Here is a 25,886-nt window from a genome sequence, read left to right as displayed (position 1 = left end):
ATAACATTGAAACTACGAACAGTGGAGTTGATCTTTTAGACCCCAGAAGGCAATCATACACAGGAGCACAGCACAGCCTCAGGCTGTAGGGGAAGCTCATGGGTCGTTTGTTGCGTGTTCATTTTGCTGCCTCCCTTTTCCTGACTGGCCCCTGTCAACCTCAGGAGACTCTGCATTCTGGATTCATCTTCTACTAATAGCAGGATGGACCTGCCACATGGCGAGCACACAAATGTGTAATGGGGTTGACCTGCCAAAGCCCTGCCCCCACTGCTTCCATCAATCAGCAGCCACCTCCGCACACCCAGACTGGGCAGGGAGTAAATGACACTTCGGGGCTAGAAATCTTTACTTCTAACTGCCATGACCTAAATGACCTCACCCTGGATGTGTGACTAATAAGCCATGCATCATTTTGAAATGACAAGAGGGAAGCAGCAAGGTCTCAGCTTGGTCCAATGAAAGGAAACGAGAAAAGCCATTGGCTTCTGCAAGAGGCAGCAGCATGGCACAAACCCAATCACGACACTGAGATGGGATGCGAACTGACTCAGAATGTTACAAATCAAGAGACAAATCTACCCAAACAACAATTCTGCCCAGAGAAAATGAAGAGGTTTAGACCCATTCAGACTCTGACCTTGGTAAACTGGCTACTGGGATCTAGAGCAAGTGTACAGTGAAATAAGCAGGCATTATTTATATTAGAAAAATTGGAGATATTCAAAATGTTGTCTCTTGCTAAGGGAATGTTAATGGAATCACGATACGGGTCATAGCAGCAGAATACTATATCATGATTGGTATATACATGTTTATGGGGCATCTTCAAAATGAGGAAAAACTCTTCATAATACTCAGGGGCTGTTACTGTAGCTAAGTGAGTAATGCTGCCATCTGCAATGCCAGCATCCCATAGGAACCTCCGTTTGTGTCTTGCCTTTTACACTTCTGATCCAGCTCCCTAGCAATGCACCTGGGAAAGTAGCAAAAGATGGCCCAAGGGGAGAACTGAAAGTAGCTCCTGGCTCCTGACTTTGACCTGACTCAGCCCTGGCCATTGCGGTTATTTGAGGAGGCAATCAGCAGATGGAAGACCTCTTTTTCTTTTCTCCTCTCAAGTAAACTCTGAGTTTCAAATAAATATTCTTTTTTTAACTGTCCACAATGATCAGAACTGAACTGATCTGAAGCCAGGAGTCCGGAGCCTCTTCTGGGTCTCCTACGTGCTTGCAGGGTCTCAAGACTTTGGGCATTCCTTGATTGCTTCCCCAGGCCACAAGTGTGGAAGATGGGAAGTAAAACAGCAGGGACTAGAACTAGCACCCACATGGGATATCAGCACTGCAAGGTGGAGGCCCTAAATCTATTTTTTTAAGGAGTCACATTCATGCATTCCCCCACATAGTTCTGCCTGCCTCCTTCCAGATCTCCCCTGTTCTACGTGTAGTGATCAACAAAACATGGCCCACCCTAGGAAGATTGAAGGGGTGCTTTAAAAAGTGCACAGAGGCGGCAGCGTGGCCTAGCAGCTAAAGTCCTCACCTTGAAAGCCCCGGGATCCCATATGGGCGCCGGTTCTAATCCCGGCAGCTCCACTTCCCATCCAGCTCCCTGCTTGTGGCCTGGGAAAGCAGTCGAGGACGGCCCAATGCATTGGGACCCTGCACCCGTGTGAGAGACCCGGAAGAGGTTCCTGGTCCCGGCTTCGGATTGGCGTGTACCGGCCCATTGCGGCTCACTTGGGGAGTGAATCATCGGATGGAAGATCTTCCTCTCTGTCTCTCCTCCTCTGTATATCCGGTTTTCCAACAATAATAATAAAATCTTTAAAAAAAAAAAAGTGCACAGAGGGCCAGGCGTGCAAGGGGAAGACTTTAACCACAACGCTATTGTGCCAGGCCCAAAACTGTCAGTTGTGATCTTTGCATCCCATAGCGGCACAGGTTCAAGTCCTGGCTTGAACTTCCAATCTGGCTCCCTACTAAAGTACTGCAGAAGGCAGTAGAAGATAGCCCACATGCTTGGGCCTCTGCACCCACATGGGAAACCTGGAAAAAAATCTCGGCTTTTAGTTTCATTCTGACCCAGCCCTCGCCAATGTGGCCATTTGGGGAATGACTTGGCGGACTGAAGGTCTATCTCTCTTTCCCTCTCTTTCAAACAATTAAAAGTTAAATCTTAAAAAATAATTATACTGAATGTGTGAGTTTGAGCCCTGGGTCTGGATCACGACCCCACTTTCTGCTAAAGCAGTCCCCTGAGGTAGTGGTGATGACTCAAGCAATTGGGTTCCTGTCACTCATAAGCAATATCTGTTTTTTTTGTTTTTTTTTTTAAAGATTTATTCAGTTTATTACAAAGTCAGATATACAGAGAGGAGGAGAGACAGAGAGGAAGATCTTCCATCCGATGATTCACTCCCCAAGTGAGCCGCAATGGGCCGGTGCTGCGCCAATCCGATGCCGGGAACCTGGAACCTCTTCCGGGTCTCCCACATGGGTGCAGGGTCCCAATGCATTGGGCTGTCCTCGACTGCTTTCCCAGGCCACAAGTAGGGAGCTGGATGGGAAGTGGAGCTGCCGGGGTTAGAACCGGCGCCCATATGGGATCCCGGCGTTCAAGGCGAGGACTTTATCCGCTAGGCCACGCCGCCGGGCCCAGCAATATCTGTTTTAACATCTTGACTCCTGGCTCTAACCCCTACCAGTGCCCCGTGAATCCAGGCATTTGGGGAGTGAATTAGCATACATAAATTATCTCTCTCAAACAAATTAGTTTAAAAATGTTTTTTAGGTCATAGAAATGTATATTATGAAAAAACTATGTGTAAGTTCAAAGGGTTTTTTTTTTTTTTCTTTTTTTTTTTTGCCAAACAATTAACTTTTTCTTTAATCCCACTTTCCATGGATTTGGAATGAGGAATTTTTTTTTCTACTTTCTAATGGAGGGTGACAAATGTTATCAATCACTAAATAAATACACGACATGTCAGACAGCGAAGCAAAGAAAACACGCACCATGGACTTGTGCATTCTTCCATCTCAAACCAAACACCTTACACAAGGTGAGCTTGGTTTGGCTGAAAAGAACTCCCACTCCAAGCCAGAACTGGAGCTTGGAAAAACAATTCCTGCCTTATTTATCCTGCAACAAACTTGAAGGAAGCTTGCATAAAGTTCTAGCACATTTTCATATAGCTGAAAACATCTTGGCTGCTTTATTTATACTTCAATCCCTTTGAAGTGAGTTTTCAAAATAATGTGTGTTTCTGGGTTTTCCAGCTCTTAAGGACAGACATGGGAGCAAGAGGTGAAGGGGTGAGACCCAGAATGACTGAATCTGCGAAAGCCCATCAAGCGTTTTGCTCACCAGGTAGAATTTATCCATGCCTATCCATGTGGGCAAGCAGTCACTAGGCTGTCCTGACTTGCAGCAGGGAGAGACGGCTGATGGCAGCGATAGGTTTTGGAGGAGGAAGAACAGGAGCTCACCTGGGGCATGCTGAACTCACCTGGTGCACGCCATGTGGGGGCATGAGGATGCAGGGAATTCAAGAGAGCAGTCTGAGTGGGAGACAGAACATTCTAGGTTGTCAGAGTACTGACAGATGCAGCAGGTCAAACACAGCCCTGTGAAATTCACAATCACCTGCATCCACAAAATGTGGCTTGTCTGGAATTAAGTCTTCAAAGATATAAGTAACAAGGGATCTCAAGATCAGATCACATCCCACCTTGAGGATGGGCTCTAAATCCAGCGACTGGTGTCTTTGTAAGAAAAGGGCAGAAAGCGCTTAGAGAAAAAGACACGGAGGACAAGGCCACATGAAAGCAGATGTGGAGACCACATCAATGCTGTCACAAGCCAGGGGACACTGGGGCCCATGTGGAGCTGCAGGAGGCCAGGTAGGATTCCTCCCTGGAGCTTCGTGGCAGTCTAGCCCTGTGATATCTTGACTTCATGCCCTGGCCTCCTGGATGGTGACAGAAAGAACTCCCATTGCTGAAGTGCTCCAACATCCCAGGACAGTAATGCAAAGCTTTCAGTGAAATCACCTTGGAAGTGAGGGTAGAGGAAGAGAAGAATCGAGTTCAAAGGCATTCCAAGGTTTAAATGTTAGGATGATTGGGAGGAAGTGACCAGCATGTGGTACCCAAAAGTTACATGAAGAAACTGGTTTGGGAGGAGGAAGACCAGTTCCTGGTGTCCAGCCACCTGGAAAGAGGCTGGGGAAAACCCGTGGCCATAACACCTTGGAGGTCGCTGGTTCTTTGTCAAGAGGATGCTTGGCAGTAGGAGGAGAATGTGTGATCTGGACAAAATGTGTGAACCTGCAAGCACTTTCAGGTAGTGTAAAGAGAGGCAGTGTTGGCTGGAAGATGATGTTGGGGAAAGGGCAGTTTAATTTAATTCATAGCAGTAATTTCTCTGGGTACATGAATGGAGCAAATGCTAACGCAAGACAGGTTTGGATGTAGTGCCTGAAGCAGGTGGCTGCCCATCAGAAAAAGGGGCAGGCTGTGGAGGCACAGAGCTCTCTGCAAACATCTCCTTTTACTCAGAGAAAGATGAAGCAAGATCATCCATGGAGAGAGATGGGCAAGGAGGAGGGGGAGAATGCAGACAAGGGAGCAGGTGAAGGTGAGAGGGAGAGGTTTGGGGACATGAAGTCTTATTCCCAGGTGGTAGCCTTGGACGAGGCATGCAGAGGGCCAGCTCCTCACATCAGCACTAGTTGTGGTAGATGGGTGAACATAGAGGCAAAACAGTCGAAGAGCTGGTGTGTGTAGAAAACAGTTAGGGAAGGGCAAAGGGCCACACGTGAGTTAGGGAAGCAGTGAAAAGCACAGAGGAGAGAAGGTGTGAAGACTGGGAAGGTTCTGTGGGAAGAGGGCAAGGTGGGGCCCTGGAGGTGGTGATGAAAAGAAGCGAAAACAGCGGAGGGCCTGAGATGAGGGTCTCACACGCAGGGGCTCAGCAGGGACAGGGCACAGTCAGGAGCTCATGGAGCAGAGAGGCCCGAGTTCCCTCAGAATGGTGACAGAGGTATGTGTCAGAGCTGAGTGCTGAGGGCCCATGTGTGGGCATCCCAGGACACTGAGGTGACATCATGGGACACCTGCAGGTGGAGTGCCTGGGGTCAAGGTCATTCTTACTGCCAGCTTCTGGCTAATGTAGTTGCTGTGAGGTAGCATGTGATGACTCAGGTGGCTGGGTCTCTATCACCTCCATGGGAACCTCCGACCGAGCTCCTGACTTCTGATTTCAGTCTGTACCAGGTCTGGGTGTTTCGGGTATTTGGGGAGTGAATAGGCAGATGACATATCATTCTCTGTCTTCTGCCTTTTAAAATAACTAAGCTAAAAATTCATGCAAAACTGAATTGCAAGATTAAATTTATTTTGGTACCAAAACCCCCAACAAAAATACCAAAAAACAAAACTGAGATCCATGTATAGATTTCTAGGCTGTGCATTTTCCATGAACTTTCTGAAGACTCCTATACTCATATAGAATAGGTATCTTAATCACTAGATACGCAAGTAATTAGTTCTGTAATATGTAGCATGCCCTGTATCATTATGTTATCGACAGTGGGATTAGCAATGGAAAATTAGTAAGAGCAGGAAATCCTGACTCCCAGGGGAAGAATCCATCCACCTGCTTGGAAGGTGAATTCCAGCATGGTCCTGGCCAGCAGGTGCACAGAAGTGGCTCTGTTCAGCTTCCCCAGAGGCCTTGAGTGACACTGAGGAGGAAAAACCTGTTTTGGTGAGGTTTCCCCCTCTAAACGAAGCCAAATGCACCCAGAGGCAGCTGGCTCTAGTGTCAAGGACTTCATTTATAATTTCTCCCGCTGTTCTTTCTATCACAAGGAGTGTGAACAAAGCCAATCTTTTTTTTTTTCCTGCAGGCTCAGGTAGTTATATTTGACTTCCTTTTTTCTCTCCTTTGAATTTCAACCATTAAGCAATTTTTTTGGAAAAACAAAAAAGCAACCCCATAAAAGAAGGAAAAGAAATTACTTTATGGCCAACTACAGCTGAACAGTAATTCAGAAAACCTATCCAAGACTGGTTTCTTTGAGTTGTTCGTTCACGGCCAAAGAATTTGACATTTTAAATGGAAGAGAGAGGCTGCTCTCACTTTAGCCAGTCAGTACAGCTAGTCAGTAAAGACTTAATGAGCACCTACTGCATACAAGGTGCTATACTAAGTTCTGGGTTCAAAGACACACAAGGGCTTTTCAAACGATGCAGAACGCAGGATGTGAGACAGAGATGAGAGCCCTGGAAACAAAAATTTACTCCAAACTCTTCTTAAGTTGAGGGTTACTTCTATGACTTCTTAAAGAAATTATTATTATATTATATTTTTTAAAATCCTGTGAGCTACCTAGCTACATACATACATCTCTGATGGCACCTGTTTTAAACGTGGGGAAAGAAAAAACTTTTCTTCTGTAGTAGTCTACAAAACCCTATTGTGTAGAAGACTGATAGCTTAGAAGTATCTGAGTAATTTTATTTCATTTTTTCTTCAAAGAGAAAAAAAAAGTAGGAAGCTATGTTTTAAAAAACACGAAGGATAAGGGCTGCTGGAGCTACTAGCATCGCACAGGAGTGCCAGTTAGAGTCCTGCTGCTCCACTTCCAATCCAGCTCCCTGCCAAGGGGCAGAGGATTACCCAAGTGCTTGGGACCCTGGACTATTGTGGGAGACTGGCCTTAGTGTGGCCTGGTTCTTGACATCTGGGAAGTGAACCAGTAGAAATAAGATTATGTTTGTGTGTGTCACTCTATAATTCTGCCTTCTCAATAAATAATAAAGAAATCCTTAAAAATTAAAAACATGGATCGTATAGTTTGATTCATTGACAAATAGATCAAGTGTTGTTCTGAGGACAGTGCAGAGAGCAGCTGGAGAGGGGCCTGGAGGGAAGAGGAAATAGAGCAGGAAGGAAAAGGGGAAGATGAGGAAGAAGAGTGAGCCAGGTTTAGGAGTGCCTGTGGAGACATGGCAGGATTCAAGGAATCAGGAGGAGGAGGGCAAGGAACCAGGAAGGGAGGCAGGAAAGGCGTTGGGCTTCGGCTAACACGTCACACTGAAATGGGCCCTCCACTTCCTTGTCACAAAATCCAGAATGTTGGTGTTCCCATGTTCTGTGGCTGTCCTGCCTCCTCCTTGAAGGGCACCTTGCTCCTGCCGTCCGCCATCTGTTCAGCCACAGCTCTTTCTCCATGCTCTTGCATAGGAAGGGAACCTGCCCTTTGTATGCCCTCTTGGGGACTTCATCAATCCCTCCTTTCCAATGCATCTCCAGATTGCTCTAGCTCGTATCCCTATGCCAAGCCCCAGTCCCCTACTGAAAGCATGGGACCACCTAGGACACTTCCGCTCGACGCCTTGTGACACCTCAAAAATGCCAATGGTCAGGGGCCACCACCCAGTTCCTGATGCAATCACTGTTTGCCTTGCACATACGCACAGCACTCTCCTTCACTTTCTTCTTCTAACGCCGACAGTGAGGCTTGCAGGCTGTGTTCTGCCTCTCTCCCCCAACTCAGGACTCTAGCATCCCTCCCTTCTCTCTCTCTCTCTCTTTTTTTTTTTTTTTTTTTTTTTGCACACAGTGTCCTGCACAGTCTTCCTCACACAGATTCTAGCACATCCCATTCCTGCACTTCCCAGGTGAGATTTTAGCCCAGCAACCAGCTCCAGTATCCTGGTGTGAGAGCTCACACTTGCCAGGAAGCCACTTGGTTGAGAGGTTTAACTAGCTCCAAACTTGGGTCCTCTCCTGCAGGTTGCAACCTTGCAGATCAAGGTGCTCATTGGTTGGGTGTAGGGGATGCTGGCTAGCATTTAATTCTGGACTGAAACATGTTATAGTAAGTCCTGTTTCAGGCTGAACATGTGAAAGGTAAGCTCTGGGCTGCAAGGCAGATGCTCCGGTCCCAGCTTCAGGTTAAAAAACCATAAAGACAGCAATAACAAAGCAGCAACAACAGCACTCCTCACTCCCCACCCCTCAAATAGCAACAGATGAAATCTCAGCTGAACCAAAACAGAGATCTGGTTCTCCAATAGTCAAAATGGACCAATCACTTTTGTTGCCGTTGCTATGTTTACAATGTTACTTATTTATATTCATTTTAAAGTACTTATTTGTATTCATTTAAAAAGTAATACAAAAAGATGAAGGTAGTCAGAAAAATAGAGGCAGAAAGATCTCCCATCTTTTGAGTTACTCCCCAGGCACCCCACAGCAGCTGGGGCTCAGCCAGGCCAATGCCAGAAGCCGAAAGCCCTCTACAGGTCTCCCACGTGGCAGTGGGTAGCCAAGCACCTGCACCATCACCTGCTGTCTCCCACGGTTCGTCTACTTTGGCAGGAAGCTAGAAGGGGAAACAGAGCTGGGTCTTGAAACTAGGCACGTCTATATGGAATGTGGACATCCCAAGTGGCATCTTGACCACAACATCAAACTCTACCCCAGGACTCAATTTTTAAAGAGGACACCAAAGTGTCTGTGGGAGAGGAGGGAGACAAGAGAGAGTGTGGGGCCGATATGGTAGCCTAACAGGCTAATCCTCCACCTGCTAGCACCAGCACCTCATAAGGGTGCCAATTTGTATCCTGGCTGCTCCACTTCCTCATCCAGCTCACTCCTTATGGCCTGGGAAAGCAGTCAAGGATGATTCAAGTCCTTGGACCCCTGCAACCACATGGGACACCTGGAAGAATCTCCTGGCTCCAGGCTTCAGACTATCCTAGCTCTGGTCATTGCAGCCATTTGGGGAATGAAACAGCGGATGGAAGATCTCTCTTTCTGTCTCTACCCTCTCTTTGTAACCATGATTTTTCAAGTTAAAAAAAATCGTAAAAAGAAAGACAGAAGGAGAGGGTCCTTAAAAAAGAACATTGAACATGAAAGTATAAGATCAACTTACTTACAGCTCAAAAAATTCAAACTCCATGTGTAGTGTTTCATAAACCACATTTTCCTTGAGCTTTCTTCTTTCTTTTTTTAAAAAGGCTTTTTTATTTTTATGAGAAAGGCAGAATTACAAAGAGAAGGAGATAGAGAGAGAGAGAGAGAGAGAGAGAGAGAGAGCTCTTCCATCCACTGGTTAACTCCCCAAATGACAGCAATGGCTGGGGCTGAGCTAATCCGTAACCTTGTGGATCTTCCATGCAGGTGCAGGGGCCCAAGGACTTGGATCATCCTCCACTGCTCTTCAAGGCCATAGACAAGGAACTCAATGGAAAATTGAGCAGCCAAATCATGAACCAGTGCCCTAAAGGGATGCCAGTGCTGTGAGGCAGAGGATTAGCCTGTGCAGCTTTGGTGTTGGCTTTCTCCTTGAACTTACTGAAGCCTGTTGTTTCCGTTTTCTGAGCATTCAGTTCCTGCAGCGGAAGACCCCTTCCTACAGCCACACTCCTTGCTAGGCTAGCAGGCCCAACTGTGTGGATCCTGTGGTCACCATCTCCAAGAAGCCCACCCTGTTACCCTGGCCCAGGGTACAATTCTCCTTCACATACTCTAGAAGTATCCAGCAGCAGTGCCCATCCTCCCAGTCCCTGCTGCTGCTGCACCTGTCCCTGTGTCTTATTTACTTGGTTCTGGAAGCCAGAACATATCTTGCTCCTCTCATCCATGGTCTAGTGCCTCAAAAGCTCAGAACATGGTTTTTGGTGAAAAACAGTGAGCCCTAGCATACAGAAGGGGGTGGGTATGTGGGACAAGAAAGCCAAGTGCAAGCCAAGGTCAGCTGGAATTTACAGCCTGCTATTCCCTTCAAAGTGTTTTAATCTCCATGTTTGATGTGAGCAGCTGGCAATGAACTCTGCTTGCCCATAAGGTACTTCAATTTAATCGTAGCCTGGCAGGTTTCTGGGATGAGGACCTGGAGAGGAAATTATTTTGTGACTTTTGGGAAAGGTGAGTGACAGTTGCCACTCCTGGACAAAATATCAAGATAAGTGGCAGTAGTGGTGCCAAAGTACCACTGCTTGCATTTGCTCAAAGCTTCTCATTAGTGCTAGAATGCTTAAAACAAAGCAAAACAAACAAGAATAAACTTCTGTGTTTTCACAGCCATGCATGATTCCTCTGCTTAAATATGCTAAACACTGGGCCTGGCGCGGTGGCCTAGCAGCTAAATTCCTCACCTTGAACATGCCAGGATCCCATATTGGCACTGGTTCTAATCCCGGTGGCCCCACTTCCCATCCAGCTCCCTGCTTGTGGCCTGGGAAAGCAGTCGAGGACGGCCTAAAGCCTTGGAACCCTGTACTCGCATGGGAGTGCTTGGACGAAGCTCCTGGCTCCTGGCTTCAGATGGGTGCAGCTCCAGCTGTTGCTGTCGCTTGGGCAGTGAATCATTGGACAGAAGATCTTCCTCTCTATCTCTGCTCCTCTCTGTATATCTAACTTTGCAAAAAAAAAAAAAAAAAAGATCTTAAAAAAAAAATATATGTTAAACATCTGTCTCTCACATCCTGAAAAAAAAAAGTTCCCGTTTTACATTATTATAAATGACAATTCCCTATTCTTTCAACATTCTCACAGGAAAATTATGTATGATCCAGTTTTGCAATCCTAACATTGGTTCCTGTTTTATTTGTCGACCCTGTAAGTTTTCATGGCCAAGGTCCAAGTTTCAGATATAACTCAATGTGTAGAGGCTGGTGTTGGAGCACACGAGGTAAAGCTACCACCTGCAATGCTGGCATCCAGTATGGGCACAGGCTCCTGTCCCATGTCCCATGTCTAATCCAGGTCACTGCCACTGTGCCTAGGGAAAGTAACAGAATACAGCCTGTGTCTGGGCCCCTGCTACCCACATGGGAGATCTGCAGGAAGCTCCTGGTTCCCGGCTTAGCTCTGTCCAGCCCTGATGGTTGCAGAAACGTGGAGGGTGAACAAGTGACTGAAAGATCTCCCTTTGTCTCATCTTCCTTCTCTCTGTAACTCTTACAAATAAACAAATCTTTCTCCAAAAACCTCACCCATTATTTTTTTAAAAAGAGACAAATAGAAAAAGGTATGCAATTAATTAGAAAGAATAAATTGGTGTCAATGCTGTATTGTTTCGAAGTAGCTAGAAGAGATTATTTTACATGTTTCTTTTTTTTTAAGATTTATTTTATGTTTATTACAAAGTCAGATATACAGAGAGGAGGAAAGACAGAGAGGAAGATCTTCCGTCCGATGATTCACTCCCCAAGTGAGCACAACGGCTGGTGCTGTGCCGATCCAATGCCGGGAACCAGGAACCTCTTCCAGGTCTCCCACGTGGGTGCAGGGTCCCAAAGCTTTGGGTCATCCTCGACTACTTTCCCAGGCCACAAGCAGGGAGCTGGATGGGAAATGGAGCTGCTGGGATTAGAACTGGCACCCATATGGGATCCCGGGGCGTTCAAGGTGAGGACTTTAGCCACTAGGCCAGGCCGCCGGGCCCTATTTTACATGTTTCTAACTCAAAGAAATGATAACTTTTTGGAGACAGAAGCGCTCATTTTATCATACATTGTACACACATACTGAAATAACACAGCAAGGGTAGAGTAGGTGCTTTGAGTAGCAATTAAGATATTCTGTGGGGGGTTAGTGTCATGGCATAGTAGGTTAAGCCTCTACCTGCAGTGCCAAAATCCCATATGTGTACTGGTTTGAGTCCCAGCTGCTTCACTTCTGATCTAGTTCCCTGCTAATGTGCCTGGGAAAGCAGCAGCAGACTGTCCAAGTGGGTACCTGCACCCACGTGAGAGACCTGGAAGCATCTTTTTATTTCTGAAATGCTTAGCTCCAGCCATTTTAGCCATTTATGGGCATGAGGCGGCAGAAAGAAGATCTTTCTTTCTCTGTTGGCCTTTCAAATAAACATACTTTTTTTTTTAAGATAGTGCTTGGTACACCAATATTCCATATGGGAGTGCCTGGGTTCAAGTTTCAACCCTACTTCCAATTCCAGCTTCCTGCTAACACATAACTTGGGTCTCTGTGTTCTCACGGAGAGACCTGGATCAAGTTCCCTGCTTGCAGTGTCAGCCCGGCCCTGCCCTGGCTGTTCTGGGTGTTTGGGGAGTGAACCAGGGGCAGGAGTTCTGGCTCTGCCTTTCAAACAAATAAAATGAATTAGTTAATTAATTTTAAAAATCAGAACTATCACTCTACCCTCATAAACATGTACAATTATTGTGTACCAAAGAAAATTTTTAAATTAAAAAAGGTAGGGCTGAAAACAGAACCAACCCAGCAATTGCAACCACCAGCTGATCGGGGTGATGGACTGTGCCGGGCCCTGTGCTTGCTAGAACATACAAGAAACTAGTCTGGGAATACCTCAAAGTATCTTTGGAGATCTCCCCAATCGAACTGCTGGACTCAGAACTCTAACCAAGAAAAGACAGAAGACAGAACAGGACAATCATTCATCTCAGCTATATGTTGGCAGCAAATTATGGGGCAAACGGAGACTTTATGATGGACCATATCAATTGGTGGACGACCTCATCGAGCGAAACTGGCAGCGATTCATAACTGCAGAACTATTAACACCACTCGAGCACATATCTCAGAGCATGCCCCACATCCGGGACTTTGGGTGGGCGGGAAACCGGGTGGGGCTTCTCCCTCAATATCCCCCTTTACCTCAGATACGTGATGGAAACAATATGGACATAATAGCATTACCCACTTTCCTATCCCCCTAAACCTTTTTTTTTTCCTTCTTTTTCCTTTAACTGTAATTAACTATGTAAAGATTGTCAACAACAATACAATAAAAAGAAAAAAAATTAAAAATAAAATAAAATAAAATAAATCTTAAAAAAAAAAAAAAGAAAAGCAAAAAAAAAAAAAGGTAGGGCATTTATGTATTCAATATATGGGCATTACATTTATGCTAATTTATTTACAATGTCAGAATATAGTATGTGGGGGGATCCCACATGGGCGCTGGTTCTAATCCTGGCAGCCCTGCTTCCCATCCAGCTCACTGCTTGTGGCCTGGGAAAGTAGTCGAGGATGACCCAAAGCCTTGGGACCCTGCACCCGCGTGGGAGACCCGGAAGAAGCTCCTGGCTTTAGATCAGCTCTGCTTCGGCAGTTGCAGCCACTTGGGGAGTAAACCAGAAGATGGAGTATCTGTCTCTCCTTCTCTCTGTAAATCGGACTTTCCAATAAATTTTTTTATACAAATGTCAGAATCTTTGTTATCTGAAAAGGCTGAAAATCACTGATTATTACTTTTGGGTGCTGATTTACCTGTTCTAGGAGCAAGGAGAGTTTCTGAGTCATGAGATGTTGGAAGTCTAACCCATGCCACGGCAGCCACAAACAAGAAGCAGCTGGGACCCACCCAGGACTCCTCCCAGCAGATGCAGGTGTCTGGCTCTCAGCACCTTCCCACACCTGCTCATGCAGTCACAGCAACCTTTCCCAGGGCCTATGGGAAGAACTGCTCCCCAGTTGTGTCTGGTGGTGGGTACCAGGAGAGCCACAGTCTCCAAGCAACAGAGGCCCGGGTGATGCCCTCACTGCTGATGCCCTTGCCCTCCGGGTGCTGTCCAGCCCAGAGAACGGTTTTATGAACAAATGAATTTCTGCTTTAGTGCCTGGCCTCCCTTCTGCAGCCCCCGTCCTCCAGGAGGTTCTGTATTGGAAAGAAGATGCAGAAGTACAGGGACCTCAATAGAGATGACCAGTGAAAATGCTGGTGTAAAGGGGCTGTGTAAATGTGTGTGTGCACGTGCAGGCGTTATTTCGGGAGCGGAGGTGATCAGCCTAATGGTTAGAGTGCTGGTTAGGATCCTGTCACCTAGCTCAGAATACCTGGGTTCAATTCCTGGCTTTGATTCCTGGTAGTGTAGACTCTGGAAAACAGCAAGCAGGGGCCCAGATGACTGGATCTCTGCTACTCACGTGGGAGACCCAGAGTGAGTTCTTGGCTCTTGGCTTCGGCCTGCCCCAGCTCAAGCTGCTGAAGGCATCTGGGGAGTGGAACTTTCTCTCTCTCCATCCCTCTCTCTTTCTCTCTCCTTTTTAGATAAATAACAGAAGTGAAGAAGTGTTTAAAATGTGATTTAGTGGCAAGCATTATCGCATAGCAAGTTAATCGACTGGCTGTAACACCCCTACAGTCTCAAGTTCTGGCTATCAGTCATTTAGGGAGTTAATTAGTGAATGGAAGATCCCCCCCCCCCCCCGTTTTTAACTTTGCCTTTCAAATAGAAGTAAATAAATCTTTCTGTAAAAAAAAATAAATACCTTTCTCTTAGCCATGAAATTTTTGGACAAAAATCAAAATGAAACTAAAGAAATCATGAACTTTAGAGTGGGTACTCTGGCACAGTGGCTTAAGCTGCTGCTTGAAATGCCCACATGCCAGGACACAGTGCAGATCTGAATTGCAGTTTTTCCACTTCCAATCCATCTTTCTGCATCCTGGGACACACAAGATGATGGCTCAAGTACTCTGACTCCTGGTGCAGTGCTTGGATTCTTGGTTTTGGCCTGGCCTGACCGTGGCTGTTGTGGGCATTTGGGGAGTGAACAGAAAGTAGAAGATCCCTCTCTTATTCTTGCTGTTGCTCTCATTCTATCTTTCAGTTGCTCTGCTATTCGCACAGATAAAATAAATTTTTAAAAAAACATTATTAATTCTGGTAGTAAAATCCTTGAAGGCAGAACAATACATATGGTATGTATGACAGTGGTGACTGTTGAACAATGTTAGTTCGGCCACAGAGTGACAGCAGCACTTCCAGGAAGGAGTCAGTTGCCTGGACCCAAAGGTGCAGACACAAGTCCCAACAACTCTAACCTTAGCTGGTCTTTAAAAAGTTCACGGGGAATGTGTGTCATGAAAAAATTGCATGGATTTCAAAAATGTCTTGGTCTTACAAATCTTTTATTTCTACTTTCCATATACTTTTTCAAGTCCCCTTGTATATCCGTTCAGTAATCCTGGAAAAGTTTAAGTTCACTTCCTCATCTGTACCATTCAAGGATATTGGGTGCAAAATAGATGATGAAGAAGCTGTCTCTTACTGCCGTGAATACAACAACTTTGCTCTTCAATTTTCACTGCAGTGAACAGATAACTGCCCATTTCGTGTGAGCTGAATTTTGCACTTCAGGAGTGTTGCCACCAAACAGCAGAAAAAAAAAATGTGTAAACTCACTGGGTCTGCATGGTGAGGTGATTTATACAGCCTCCATGCTACAACTCTATTTCTTTTTCCGTTCAGTTTTGCTCGTTGACAATTCCATGTCCACTTCTGCTGATGGAAATTCCCACCAATGGCGTCCACTTCTCTTTCCAAGTTTATTTGCTTTTCTTTTACAGGGCAAAGGCTAGAAGGGACTTATGCAAAGTCTCTGCTCTGAATTGCCAACCTTCTTTTGCAAAGGGGTCATTTTCCTATGACACTGCAGAAAGTGCAGAGTTGCTTTATCTAACACAAGACAAAATGCAGTAAGCGAATCTGCTCTCATCAGAACTTCTTAATCTGCACTGAACACAGAGGAAGGAGGATGGGCTGAGGGGATGCCCCTGGAGCGTGGATTGCCCTTCAGTCATGGCTTTCAGAGCTCAGCATTGACAGGAAGTGATGAAATCAGCTCGTACGTGAACAAGAAGGCTGTCATGAGAACCCACCACTTCCTGTCTCGAAGGGAGGGTGGGGTGGGGAAAGCAGAGCATGGGGAAGTGGATGATGGGGAAAGGGAAGAGGAGGCCAGACACAGACCCTGGGAAAAGTCCCCACTCTGCCCCTTGCTCCATTCCCCTGCTCTTCTGAGGCTGGGTTAGGTAGTCTCCTCCAATTCCACTCCCTTTATAGTAATAATAGGAACTTACAAAGATAAATTAAAGGATAGGCATAGAAGTCTTTACTCTTAAAAACTTCAGTGATGCCAAGACAATGTTTTATGGATAAACCATGCAGAAACAAATACAAATACTCAGGTGACCAAAGGAAGCCATGTGCCAGCTACAGCACCCACTCCAATGTGTAATGGGAACCGATCAGACCCTTACTAAGGCTGGATAGGTGGTGACACTCCTGCCAGGATCTCATGTTTCCACACCCCATCCATACCCAGTGAGACAAACAGTCATGACAGCCCTTGAGTCCCTCACTCAACAGTGGCACCAAAGGCACCACGCAGAGGGCCTCCTTTGGGTCAGTGTGATTCAAGTTTATCAGACATGCGCTTTCTCCATTTCCTGATGTGCTATCTTCACAGCATCTAGAGCTGCACCCAACCACACTACCCTTCTTCTTGCTGTAAAACCATGGTCCCCAAACTGTGCTCCTGCAACCTCTGGGCCGCCCCGTAGCTCCTCCGAGGCTGCATAGTTGGAGAACTCTGAAAAAGGGCAGGGCTGCTGGCTCCCTTCCCCATCACCGCTTTGGTTCCACTACAGCAGTCTTGCTTCTCTGTGCTAATCCACACGCTGGTGAAGTTCTGGCCAATGAAGCAATTGCCAGACAGGAGTGACTTTGACATGCCATTCCTGGAACGATGGGGATTGCCTCCCTTCACTGTCTCCGGCATCCACTCACAGGCTTTGAAGTGTTTGTGTCCACACTGGTGCATGTGATTTAAACCCCGACATATACATAAAGGATAAATTGCCATTTCTATTTAACAGGTGGATAAGCCAACCCAAGGAGGCAGCAGACTTGCCCAAAGCAGTACGACCACCGAGTGGCAGAGCTAGGATGTGCACTTCCACCTTCAAATGCTGAGTGCCAACTCTGCCCACAACATTTACCACCCTCCTATCTGCAGGTATATGTTCTAAGACCTCAAGTGGATTCAGAAATCAAAGGTTGCTGAGCCCTTTTCTACTACTTTTTTCTCCTAGCATACTCATATATACCAAGGATCAAGTTCAATTTATAAATTAGTTACAGTAAGAGGATAATAGTAACTAATAATTATAATGCATTGCAATGGAAGTTACTTAAAAGGTGTGGTTTTATTGTGAAATTTTCCATTTAATATTTTAGGACTATGGTCAACTATGAGTACCGGAAACTGTGGGAAGCAAAATCAGAAATAAGGGGAGCATTACGCCTGCTGCAGAGTGTGCGGTCTGCTCCTTTGTACTCATTCATGCCTTATGAACTCCTTACCTAAGAAGGTCTGGGAGAAGAAATGGCAATGAAAGGGATATCATGAAGATCATCTTTCCCTAGAACCTCTATAAATTTCTTGTGCTGCAGCAGGTATTTGGCGTCATGGGAAAGATCTCAGTTAAGACACATATCAGAGTGCCTGAGTTTCATGTCCAATTGTGGCTCCTCAGTTCTTGCTAATGCAGATCCTGGGAGACACCAGGTAATGGTTCAAGCAATTGGGTCCCTGACATTCTCACAGGAGACCTGGATTTTGTTCCTGGCCCTGAGCTTTGGTCTCAATCCAGGCTCAACCACAGCTGGCGTTTGGGGAAAGAACCAGTACTTCAGAGCATGTGTGTTTGCTTTCTCTCTCTCTCTCTTTCTCTCTCTCTCTCAAGAATAAATAATTAAGTCTTTGAAAATAAAATAAAAAGTCTTGTGCTATATATATTAGGCTGCAAAACAAAAAACCATAATCAATACTGACAGGGGGAAAAAGTAAGTAAATTATTGAATGTGATCACAAACACAATGAAGCTATTTGATAGTGAGGGGCTGGTATCTCTCAAATGCATATTTCCTTGACATAACAGGCCCAGTGCTGGATTTCTGGGAAACCTACCTTTCTCTTAATTGCACTTCCAGAAATAATGTGATTCCAAAGTAAACAAATGCACAACTCCTGAGCTATGCTAGCACTATTACCAACAAATTTTCTCAGATTCTTAATGACACACTTGACACAGAAGAGTGAGAAAGAGGAAAGCAGGAAAGGAATACAGTTCCTACTTTCAAGAACAAAGACTTAAACACATCGGTGCATTTGAGTCACAGTTGAAAACATATGCTTTAATTAAAAACCACTGTGCTGCTCCCACACACAGTAAAGTGATCCAGCCACACCGTTTCTATGATTTGTGGAGCAAAGAAAACAAGCACCCAGAGTTTCCTGATCCCAAGGACACCAGCATGCCACCCCACGAAACTCCCATCTCCACAGGAGCATCCCTGGAAGGCCTTTATCTCATAGGCACTGCTGGGCAACACTCAACAGAAAGACGGCTTCTCCCCAGAACAGCCATGCTGCCACAACACGAAGCAGGGGTGTCACTGCCTGTGCCTGCCCTCACGGGGCACGGAATGCCTCACCTGTGCAGAGAAGTCAATGAGCTTCGGAAGTAGCACCTTGCCGCCCTCATCGCTCTTCAGAAAATCCAACAAACTGCCTGTGTATAGAGGAAGGATGCGTTGGTGTTGCCCAAAGACATGAGAAAGCATCCAGACACAATTCAAAGGATCACTGATCTTGGCGTAAGATCTCACAAAATGATTCGCTTTGCAATTTAGCAGGATCAGACAGCCTTTGGCCTGATGGAGGCATGTAATTCAGGTGAGCTAGATGGGCAATGAACATTGATTTTCCCTTGACAGATGTCTGAGAGCAACGTGTGTTACAGTACAAAAGGACTTCAACGAGTTCACAGGAAAGAGGAACGAGAAGTTTATTTTACTGGGCTGGCATGATGGCATAATAGGCTAAGCCTCCATCTGCAGCACTGGCATCCCACATGGGTGCCAGTTCATGTCCTAGCTGCTCCGCTTCTGTACAGCTCTCTGCTTATGGCCTGGGAAAACAGTGGAGGATGGCCTAAGTCTTTGAGACTGCACCCACATGGGAGACCTGGAAGAAGCTCCTGGTTTTTGGTCATCGTGGCCATCTGGAGAGTGAACAAGCATATGCAAGATCTTTATCTCTTCTCTCCTTCTCCCTGTAAATCTGCCTTTCCAGTAAAAATAAATAAATCTAAAAAATTTAAGGGAAAACCATTTGAAAGTTGCTGAGTTTTTACTGAACTGGCAATAGACAAATGAAGAAGGATGGTTATTCAAGTCCCTTATCTACAGGTTACAGCAATAGAATAGAAATTTGCTTAAAATCTCTTATTCAGCCATTCTGCATTTTTTTCTTTAAATATTTTGTTTATTTTTACTGGAAAAACAGATTTACAGAGAGGAGAGACAGAGGGAAAGAGCTTCCATCTGCTGATTCACTCCCCAGGTGACCACAACAATCAGAGCTGAGCTGATCCAAAGTCAGGAGTCAGGAGCTTCTTCCAGGTCTCCCACACAGGAGCAGGGTCCCATCTTCTACTGCTTTCACAGGCCACAAGCAGGGAGCTGGATGGAAAGTGGAGCATCTGGGACATGAACTGGTGCCCATACGGGATCTCAGGATGTGCAAGGCAAGGATTTAGCCATTGAGCCATTGTGCCAGTCCCCATTCTGTGATTTTTACAGAAATTTAACATCTGCAAGTCTTAAAGCCACTTACATTTTGGAGTGACATTCCAAACACTTAGTTTGTGGTACAGAGGGAAATGAACTAGTCCTAGAATTTAAGAACTCATATATAAGTATGTAACAAAAATATTCATTAGTGGGGAGGGCAATTTGGGTTGGCAATGGTTAAGCCATGAGTGAGATGTCCACATCCCATACTGATGCCTGGTTTTCAGGCTTGGCTCTGCTCCCAATTCCAGCTTCTTACTAATGCACACTCTTGGAGGCAGAGGGGATGGCACAAGTAGTTGGGTACTTGAGTTTAGACTCTGGCCTGGCTTAGCCCCAGCTGTTGCAGACACTTGGGGAGCGACTAGTGGATGGCAGTCCGCTCTTTCTATCTCCCTCCATCTCTGTCCCTCCTAAAAACCAAATCAACTAGAACTTCAATTCCTCTTTGACTTCTCTGTTCTTTAATTTGACATGAATTTTTGTGTGTGCAGGGGTGGGTACTGCTACTAGATATGAGGAACTGTTTTGGGGGCTATTAGTATATAAGGCAGATGCAGAGGAATTTGAAATCGTATGTCCATTTCATAACATGGAATTGTCCTGGGGGAGAGGGTTTAGGAAGATGCTTTGCTTTCCCTACTGAGTTTTCCAATGCAAGTAAGTTTTACACTTAGAATTCACTGAGTGTTTTTTTAACAGTTAAACATCGGGCTTTGTGAGATCAAAGCCATTCAAGGGCTCTAGCCACGGCGGGTCACTCACCCTTGGCCATGTACTCAGTGATGATGTAGATGGGCTCCTCCTTTGTGACCACGGCGTAGAGTCTCACGAGCTTGTCATGCTGCAGGGTCTTCATGAGGTTGGCTTCCTCAAGAAATGCTTGCACAGACATGGTGCCTGGCTTCAGGGTCTTCACAGCCACCTTGGTGCTATTATTGTAGTAACCTAGAGAGGAAAAAGACGGCAGGAGATGTTTCACCAGGTAGAAAATTCTTCGAGGTCTCCCATGTGGGTGCTGGGGTGCAAGGATCTGGGCCATCCTCTGCTACCCTCCAAAGCACATTGGCAAGGAGCTGAATTGGAAGTGGAGTACCCAGGACTTGAACTGGTATCCATTTGGGATGCCTGCATCATAGATGGAGGTCCAATCTATTACATGTCAGTACCAGCCCCCAAAACCATGTATATTTTAATATCTACTATATATTTTATATAATATATACTATATATTTTAATATATACAGAATTAGTATTCTAACATAAATATGGTATTAATCTATAATAATTTTAACATACTATTTTAGAGCCAAATAAATAGCTCTCAAAGTTTCTAGAGCACTGGATAGGTGACCCATGCAAAAGAGTTCATGCTGAAGGGACATGAATCTTGGCCCACTACCTATCCCCCCAACTCCTGCCCAGAAGATGCAGCAAGTGCATTGCAACCCCTAATTTCATTTCCCTTGGCATTTCTCATGCTCTTCTGGCCACAGAACATTTGTTCATGTATCTTTTTCTCATACCCTGTGGAAAATCTGAGAAATCCTGACTCCTTAAAATAGTCCCCCCCAAGGTCAAGAGTAATTTTTGAGAACTATCTTAATAAAACATTTATTCCTGATTTTGGGGGGTACAAGCTTGTTCTCAGGAGTCTTGCAAAGTATTTTAATAATGTATTCCCACCTCCCTTCCTCTGTGGGCCCACACTCCACTTGAAAAAAAAACACCACTACTCTCCAGATCGGTTGCTGTTACCTGGTGTGTATCGTATCAGAAAAGCTGAGGCAGAAGCGCGGCTTTCTTTTTAGGAAGGTCCCAATACTCCCTGCATGAGCAACGCAAAGATAGATGGCAGGAAGCATGCTCACAACAGGTGATTTTTCAGCGATGACTGCTTGGAAGTGGGAGGATTTGGCAATGACCTCTACTTGTTCCTCTGTTGTACCTCATCAATGATCATGTGTCTTTCTCTTGTGTTTCTAAACAATTACACGTGAAGACACAATAAACTGTTTTTATTTCCAAATTTCTAAATTAACAAGAAGTACTTGTTTGCAGTTTACAGGCAACATCCAGGGAAATCATTTGGTCTGGCCCTGCCAAGGGAACTGCAGGTGGGTCTTGAAATCCAACAAAGCTGTACCGAGGTAATTTTTAAGTCGATAATTTCACATATCCCACAAATGATGTTTTAAATCTCCAAATGGCTCTAGGCAGAAACAAGGTGTTCCTGCCACTGGCCTTGAGAGACTCAAACTTGTACCAACCCAAAACTGTTTAGTGCGCACTCTTCAGAGGAGCCTGATCCTGGGGACAAATGCAATTCCATCAGTAAAGAGCAGAATAGACTGCTGCAGAAGCTGGATACAAACAACACAGATTCAACAGTAATGAAGACCACTGAGCCTTAGCTACCTCCAAACCATGGATGCATATCACAAACCGAGTTCAAGAGGCAAGATACGAAAGAACTGTTTCTGTACGATGAATTCATACAACGTTCAAGGGCACTGGGTATACTGTTTAGGGTACTTACAGACCAATACACAAACGTAGTAAAACTGTGAAGAAAAGCCAGGAAATTACTGTGAAGGTCAGCACAGCCGTTGTCTCTGGGGTACAGGCAGGTGTGACGGGAGGAGACACGGGTCCTCTGGGTGCTGGCAGGGTTCCACTTGTGTGATCTCAGTGGTGGCCACAAAGGTTTCTCCTGCACTTGTCAGATTTATACCCGGGCTGTGTGCACTTTTCTGTTGGCTTGCTAAATTGCATAGTGATAAAAGTTAAAGGGAAAATATTCCCTTTTTGTCATTATAAAAACAGTGGAAGGCATGGAGACCTTTACATAACAGAAAAGTTTGAGTAAAGGGTAACATGCCAAGGAGAGGGGAAAAATAAGTTACCGGGAAATATCACAGCTGCTGAAGATCTTAAAACACTGATAAGGAGTTGGAGATGAAAAGGACTAACACAGCCATGCCAATCACAGTGCAGGGACAGCAGCAGCTGCTGCTAAGGCACTCTCAGGGCGGAGCCAAGTAGACAATGGGGCAGTTTTCATCCTCACACTAGAGACTTGGCTTGTATTCAGCACACCAGATCAACTTTACCATGGGATCTCCCCTGCCTTCGAGGGTTTAATTAACCTGGACACCAAGAACTGGGTTGTCAGGACAGATGAAAAATGGTTTTTCAAATAATCTCTCCAAGGTAGTGAGGGACCTCTTGTGCAAGGAAACTGCTACAATCAAAGCACACTGGAGTGGCACAGAAGGTTAAGTTGCTGATAGTGAAGCCAATGTTCCATACTAGAGCACTGATTCAAAGCCCTGGCTGCTTGGCTTCCAATGCAGATTACCACAGATCAATGTCTGGGAAGCAGTGAAAAATGGATCAGATAATTGGGCCCCCTGTCATCCATGTGGGAGACTTGGATGAAGTTCCTGGCTTCTGGTTTTATCCTGGCCCTGCTCTGGCAATTGTGGTCATTTATTTAAAACCAATCAATCATCAGTATGGAAAGGAAAGAAAAAAAAAAGCTAGCAAGTTGCAGTGACAACTTGAGACAACTGGTACAGATTTCTAAAAGGTGCCCAAGTCTATTACATAGAGATGGTTTAAAAAAGTAGCCAGGCAGTTCACATTGACTGGTGGTTAATTTTACTACAGTTGACTCAAAGGAAAATTTATCAAGCAGAATTCGATTTAAGTCCAGTTTCCTCTCTTCCCTGAATCTCCTGCTACACCAAGCGGCAAGAGGAAACTCTAGGATTTGCCTCACGGCTGGCTCCTCGGGATGTCACAGTATGCACAGGAAGCGCGGCCAGGGCAGGTGTCAGGAGTGGGCGAGCCAGGAGGAAGCAGCTGGTGGCAAGAATAGCACTTTCTCCTATCCCTCCTCCCAATGAACCGGTCACTTCCTAGTATTTGTTCCCTGTGTTCTAGATCAGAAAAATTCAGAGCACAAAATGTGCCAGGTATGCGGTAATTCCTGGTGCGTAACCAAAACAATAATTTATCTTATGAACAATTAACAACGATATACTTTTAATTTGTTGGGTTCATTTTCTTGTCATTGTTTCTCAACCTTTTGACTAAGATCAAGCAAATGTAATTTTTATATCTGCAAGCAAGAATATCAAGGCTTTTTCTTTCTTTCCTTTTTCCTTTTTTTCTTTTTTTAATTTGAAAGCGACAGTGGAGAGAAAGAGGGAGTGTTCCAGCTGCTGGTTATCTTTCCAAAAAGCTAAAAAAGTCAGAGCTGGGCGAGGCTGAAGTCAGAGGCTGAGAACTCCACGCACATCTCCCCGACACACGGCAGGGGCACAGTTACTCAGGCATTATGCTCTGCTTTCTCAGGCACATTAGCAAGGCACTAGATTCGAAGCAGGGTAGCCAGGACCAGAAGCAGTACACTGCTACACAATGCCAGTGCTGTAGGAGGGAGCTTAGTTTCCTCCACCACAATCCCAGTCCTTGCCAGTCTGCTCTTCACTGGGAAATAAAAATTAAATTCCAGCAGCTCTACCTTGAACGGATCTTGCTGTTCCCCAGCTCTGGGACACGAAGAGTGAGATATCCCTGCAGCAGAGGAGGGGGCATCCTTCAGCCTCTGACTTGGAACCATCGCAGTTCTTTTCGTTTTAGTCTCAGGATTCTTGTGCTAAATCTATTTCAACAAATGCAAGTCATTCTAATAGCTGAGAAGCAGTTCCTTGGCTGACTGACAAACCCATGGACAAGGTGGACCAGAGATCTGACATCAGACTTTTCTAATTTTTTTCCATTTCTCTTTTTCTGCCCCATCTCCTTCCTGCCTGCACCATTTCATTCACTCCTTACAGAGTCCTCACAAGCTGGGTCTGTAAGACTCAAATTTCAGAGATTTTTCAAAACATCTTTAGTGAAGAAAAATGGACTTAAATTTTTAAAAAATAGCTGAAGGTCTTAAATATATATATTTTCTTTTTTAAAAAAATTTTGTGTTTTTTTTTCAATAGAAGGTATAGAAATGACCAGTAGGACATGAAAAGACACTCATTATCACTCACCATTGGGGAAACATAAATTAAAACCATGATGAGATATTACCCCATGTCCACCAGGATGCTTACAGAAAAAAAGACCCAGCAATCAAGTAGCCCCCACTGCCTGCAAACAGGCACTGCCCCTGCCTTCCCAAGCACATCAGCAGGGACTTGAATCAGAAGTAGAACGACTGGGACTCGAACTGGTTCTCCTAGATGGGATGCTGATGTCACAAGCAGTGGCTTAACTCACTGCATCACAATGATGGTCCTAGTTTCTCAAGATCAAAACAGTCTTGGAAACGGAGAGCACAACAGTAGGACTGTACTTAGTTACAACACTGTCGATTTAAAAATATTTACGGTGATAAATCACATTATATGTATTTTACTAAAAAGAATCATTAGTGAATCTGAGTTCTGCATTTTTCCTTTTTAAATTTTATTTATTTATTTATTTATTTATTTATTTTACTTATTTGAAAGGTAGAGTTACAGAAAGAGAATAATAGAAAGATTTTTTGGTTCATTTCCCAAGTGGCTGCAATGACCGGGGCCAAGCCAGAAAAAAGTCAGGAGCCCAGGGCTTCTTCTAGGGCTCTCATGTGGGCGCAGCGGCTGAAGTGGTTGAATCATCTTTTACTACTTTCCCAGGCCATTAACAGAGAGCTGGATCAGAAGTGGAGCAGTAGCCAGGACTTGAACCAGCACATAAATAAGATGCCAGTATTGCAGGGAGAAGTTTAACCTACTACATCACAAGACGGGTTCCCTAAGTGATTCGTTTTCACAAAACTTTGATCTTATCTCAGACAGTGAAAGAGAACTAAACACCCACATATTTTTTCAAAGTCACATTCTGTCTTCTTTTTTTTTATGACACAGTTTGATAGGTATTAGGGTTTTCCCTCACCCTTCCCACCCAACCCCAATTGTTCTCCTCTCCAGTTTTTCAATAGATGTCTTTTGAGGAGCCTCAGAACGTATTCTGTCTTCTAAACCCCAGATTCTCCCAGGCATTTTCTGGGTATATAACAGATACACATTCTCTACAGCCCAAGTGCAGGTGGGGCCAGTGAAGCCCACGAAGCAGGACAGGTGAGAATGGAAACGGGGATTTTGAGAGGTTTATCAGTCCCAGAAGGGGCCAACAGGCTTGAGCTCCCGAGTCACAATTTCACCACGGGAATGAGCCTTGGAGATCATGGGGCTCTATGCAGGTCTCCGCTGGGGGCAACCTGCTTCCCACCCTCTGGCTGCTAGTTCTTGCAACAGTATCTTGAAGGTGGGTGAGCAGGTGGTTGCCTTGGCACATCACCACCACAGAACTGGTCAAGAGCTTACCCCTCCATTCACTAGTGATCCTAAGAAAACCTTACAGAAATATAAAAGGAAGCCAGAGCAGAGACATAGCAGGCTT

General features: G+C 45.2%; 1 protein-coding gene across 4 annotated transcripts in view; it reads right to left on the bottom strand.

Annotated features, from left to right (window-relative positions):
* Window positions 1–25,886, bottom strand: part of LYN (LYN proto-oncogene, Src family tyrosine kinase) — a 125,768-nt gene that overhangs the window by 21,715 nt on the left and 78,167 nt on the right. For all 4 annotated transcript variants that reach the window (XM_004580587.3, XM_058668636.1, XM_058668635.1 and 1 more), the window contains 2 exons: window positions 20,202–20,384; window positions 18,297–18,373 (listed from right to left, as the gene is read on the bottom strand). In XM_004580587.3, coding sequence (XP_004580644.1) covers window positions 18,297–18,373; window positions 20,202–20,384 — 260 coding nt within the window. The remainder of the gene's footprint in view (window positions 1–18,296; window positions 18,374–20,201; window positions 20,385–25,886) is intronic.

The sequence above is a fragment of the Ochotona princeps genome, chromosome 9, assembly GCF_030435755.1.
Source record: "Ochotona princeps isolate mOchPri1 chromosome 9, mOchPri1.hap1, whole genome shotgun sequence".
NCBI classification, from domain to species: domain Eukaryota; kingdom Metazoa; phylum Chordata; class Mammalia; order Lagomorpha; family Ochotonidae; genus Ochotona; species Ochotona princeps.
This window is presented reverse-complemented; position numbering and strand designations above follow the sequence as displayed.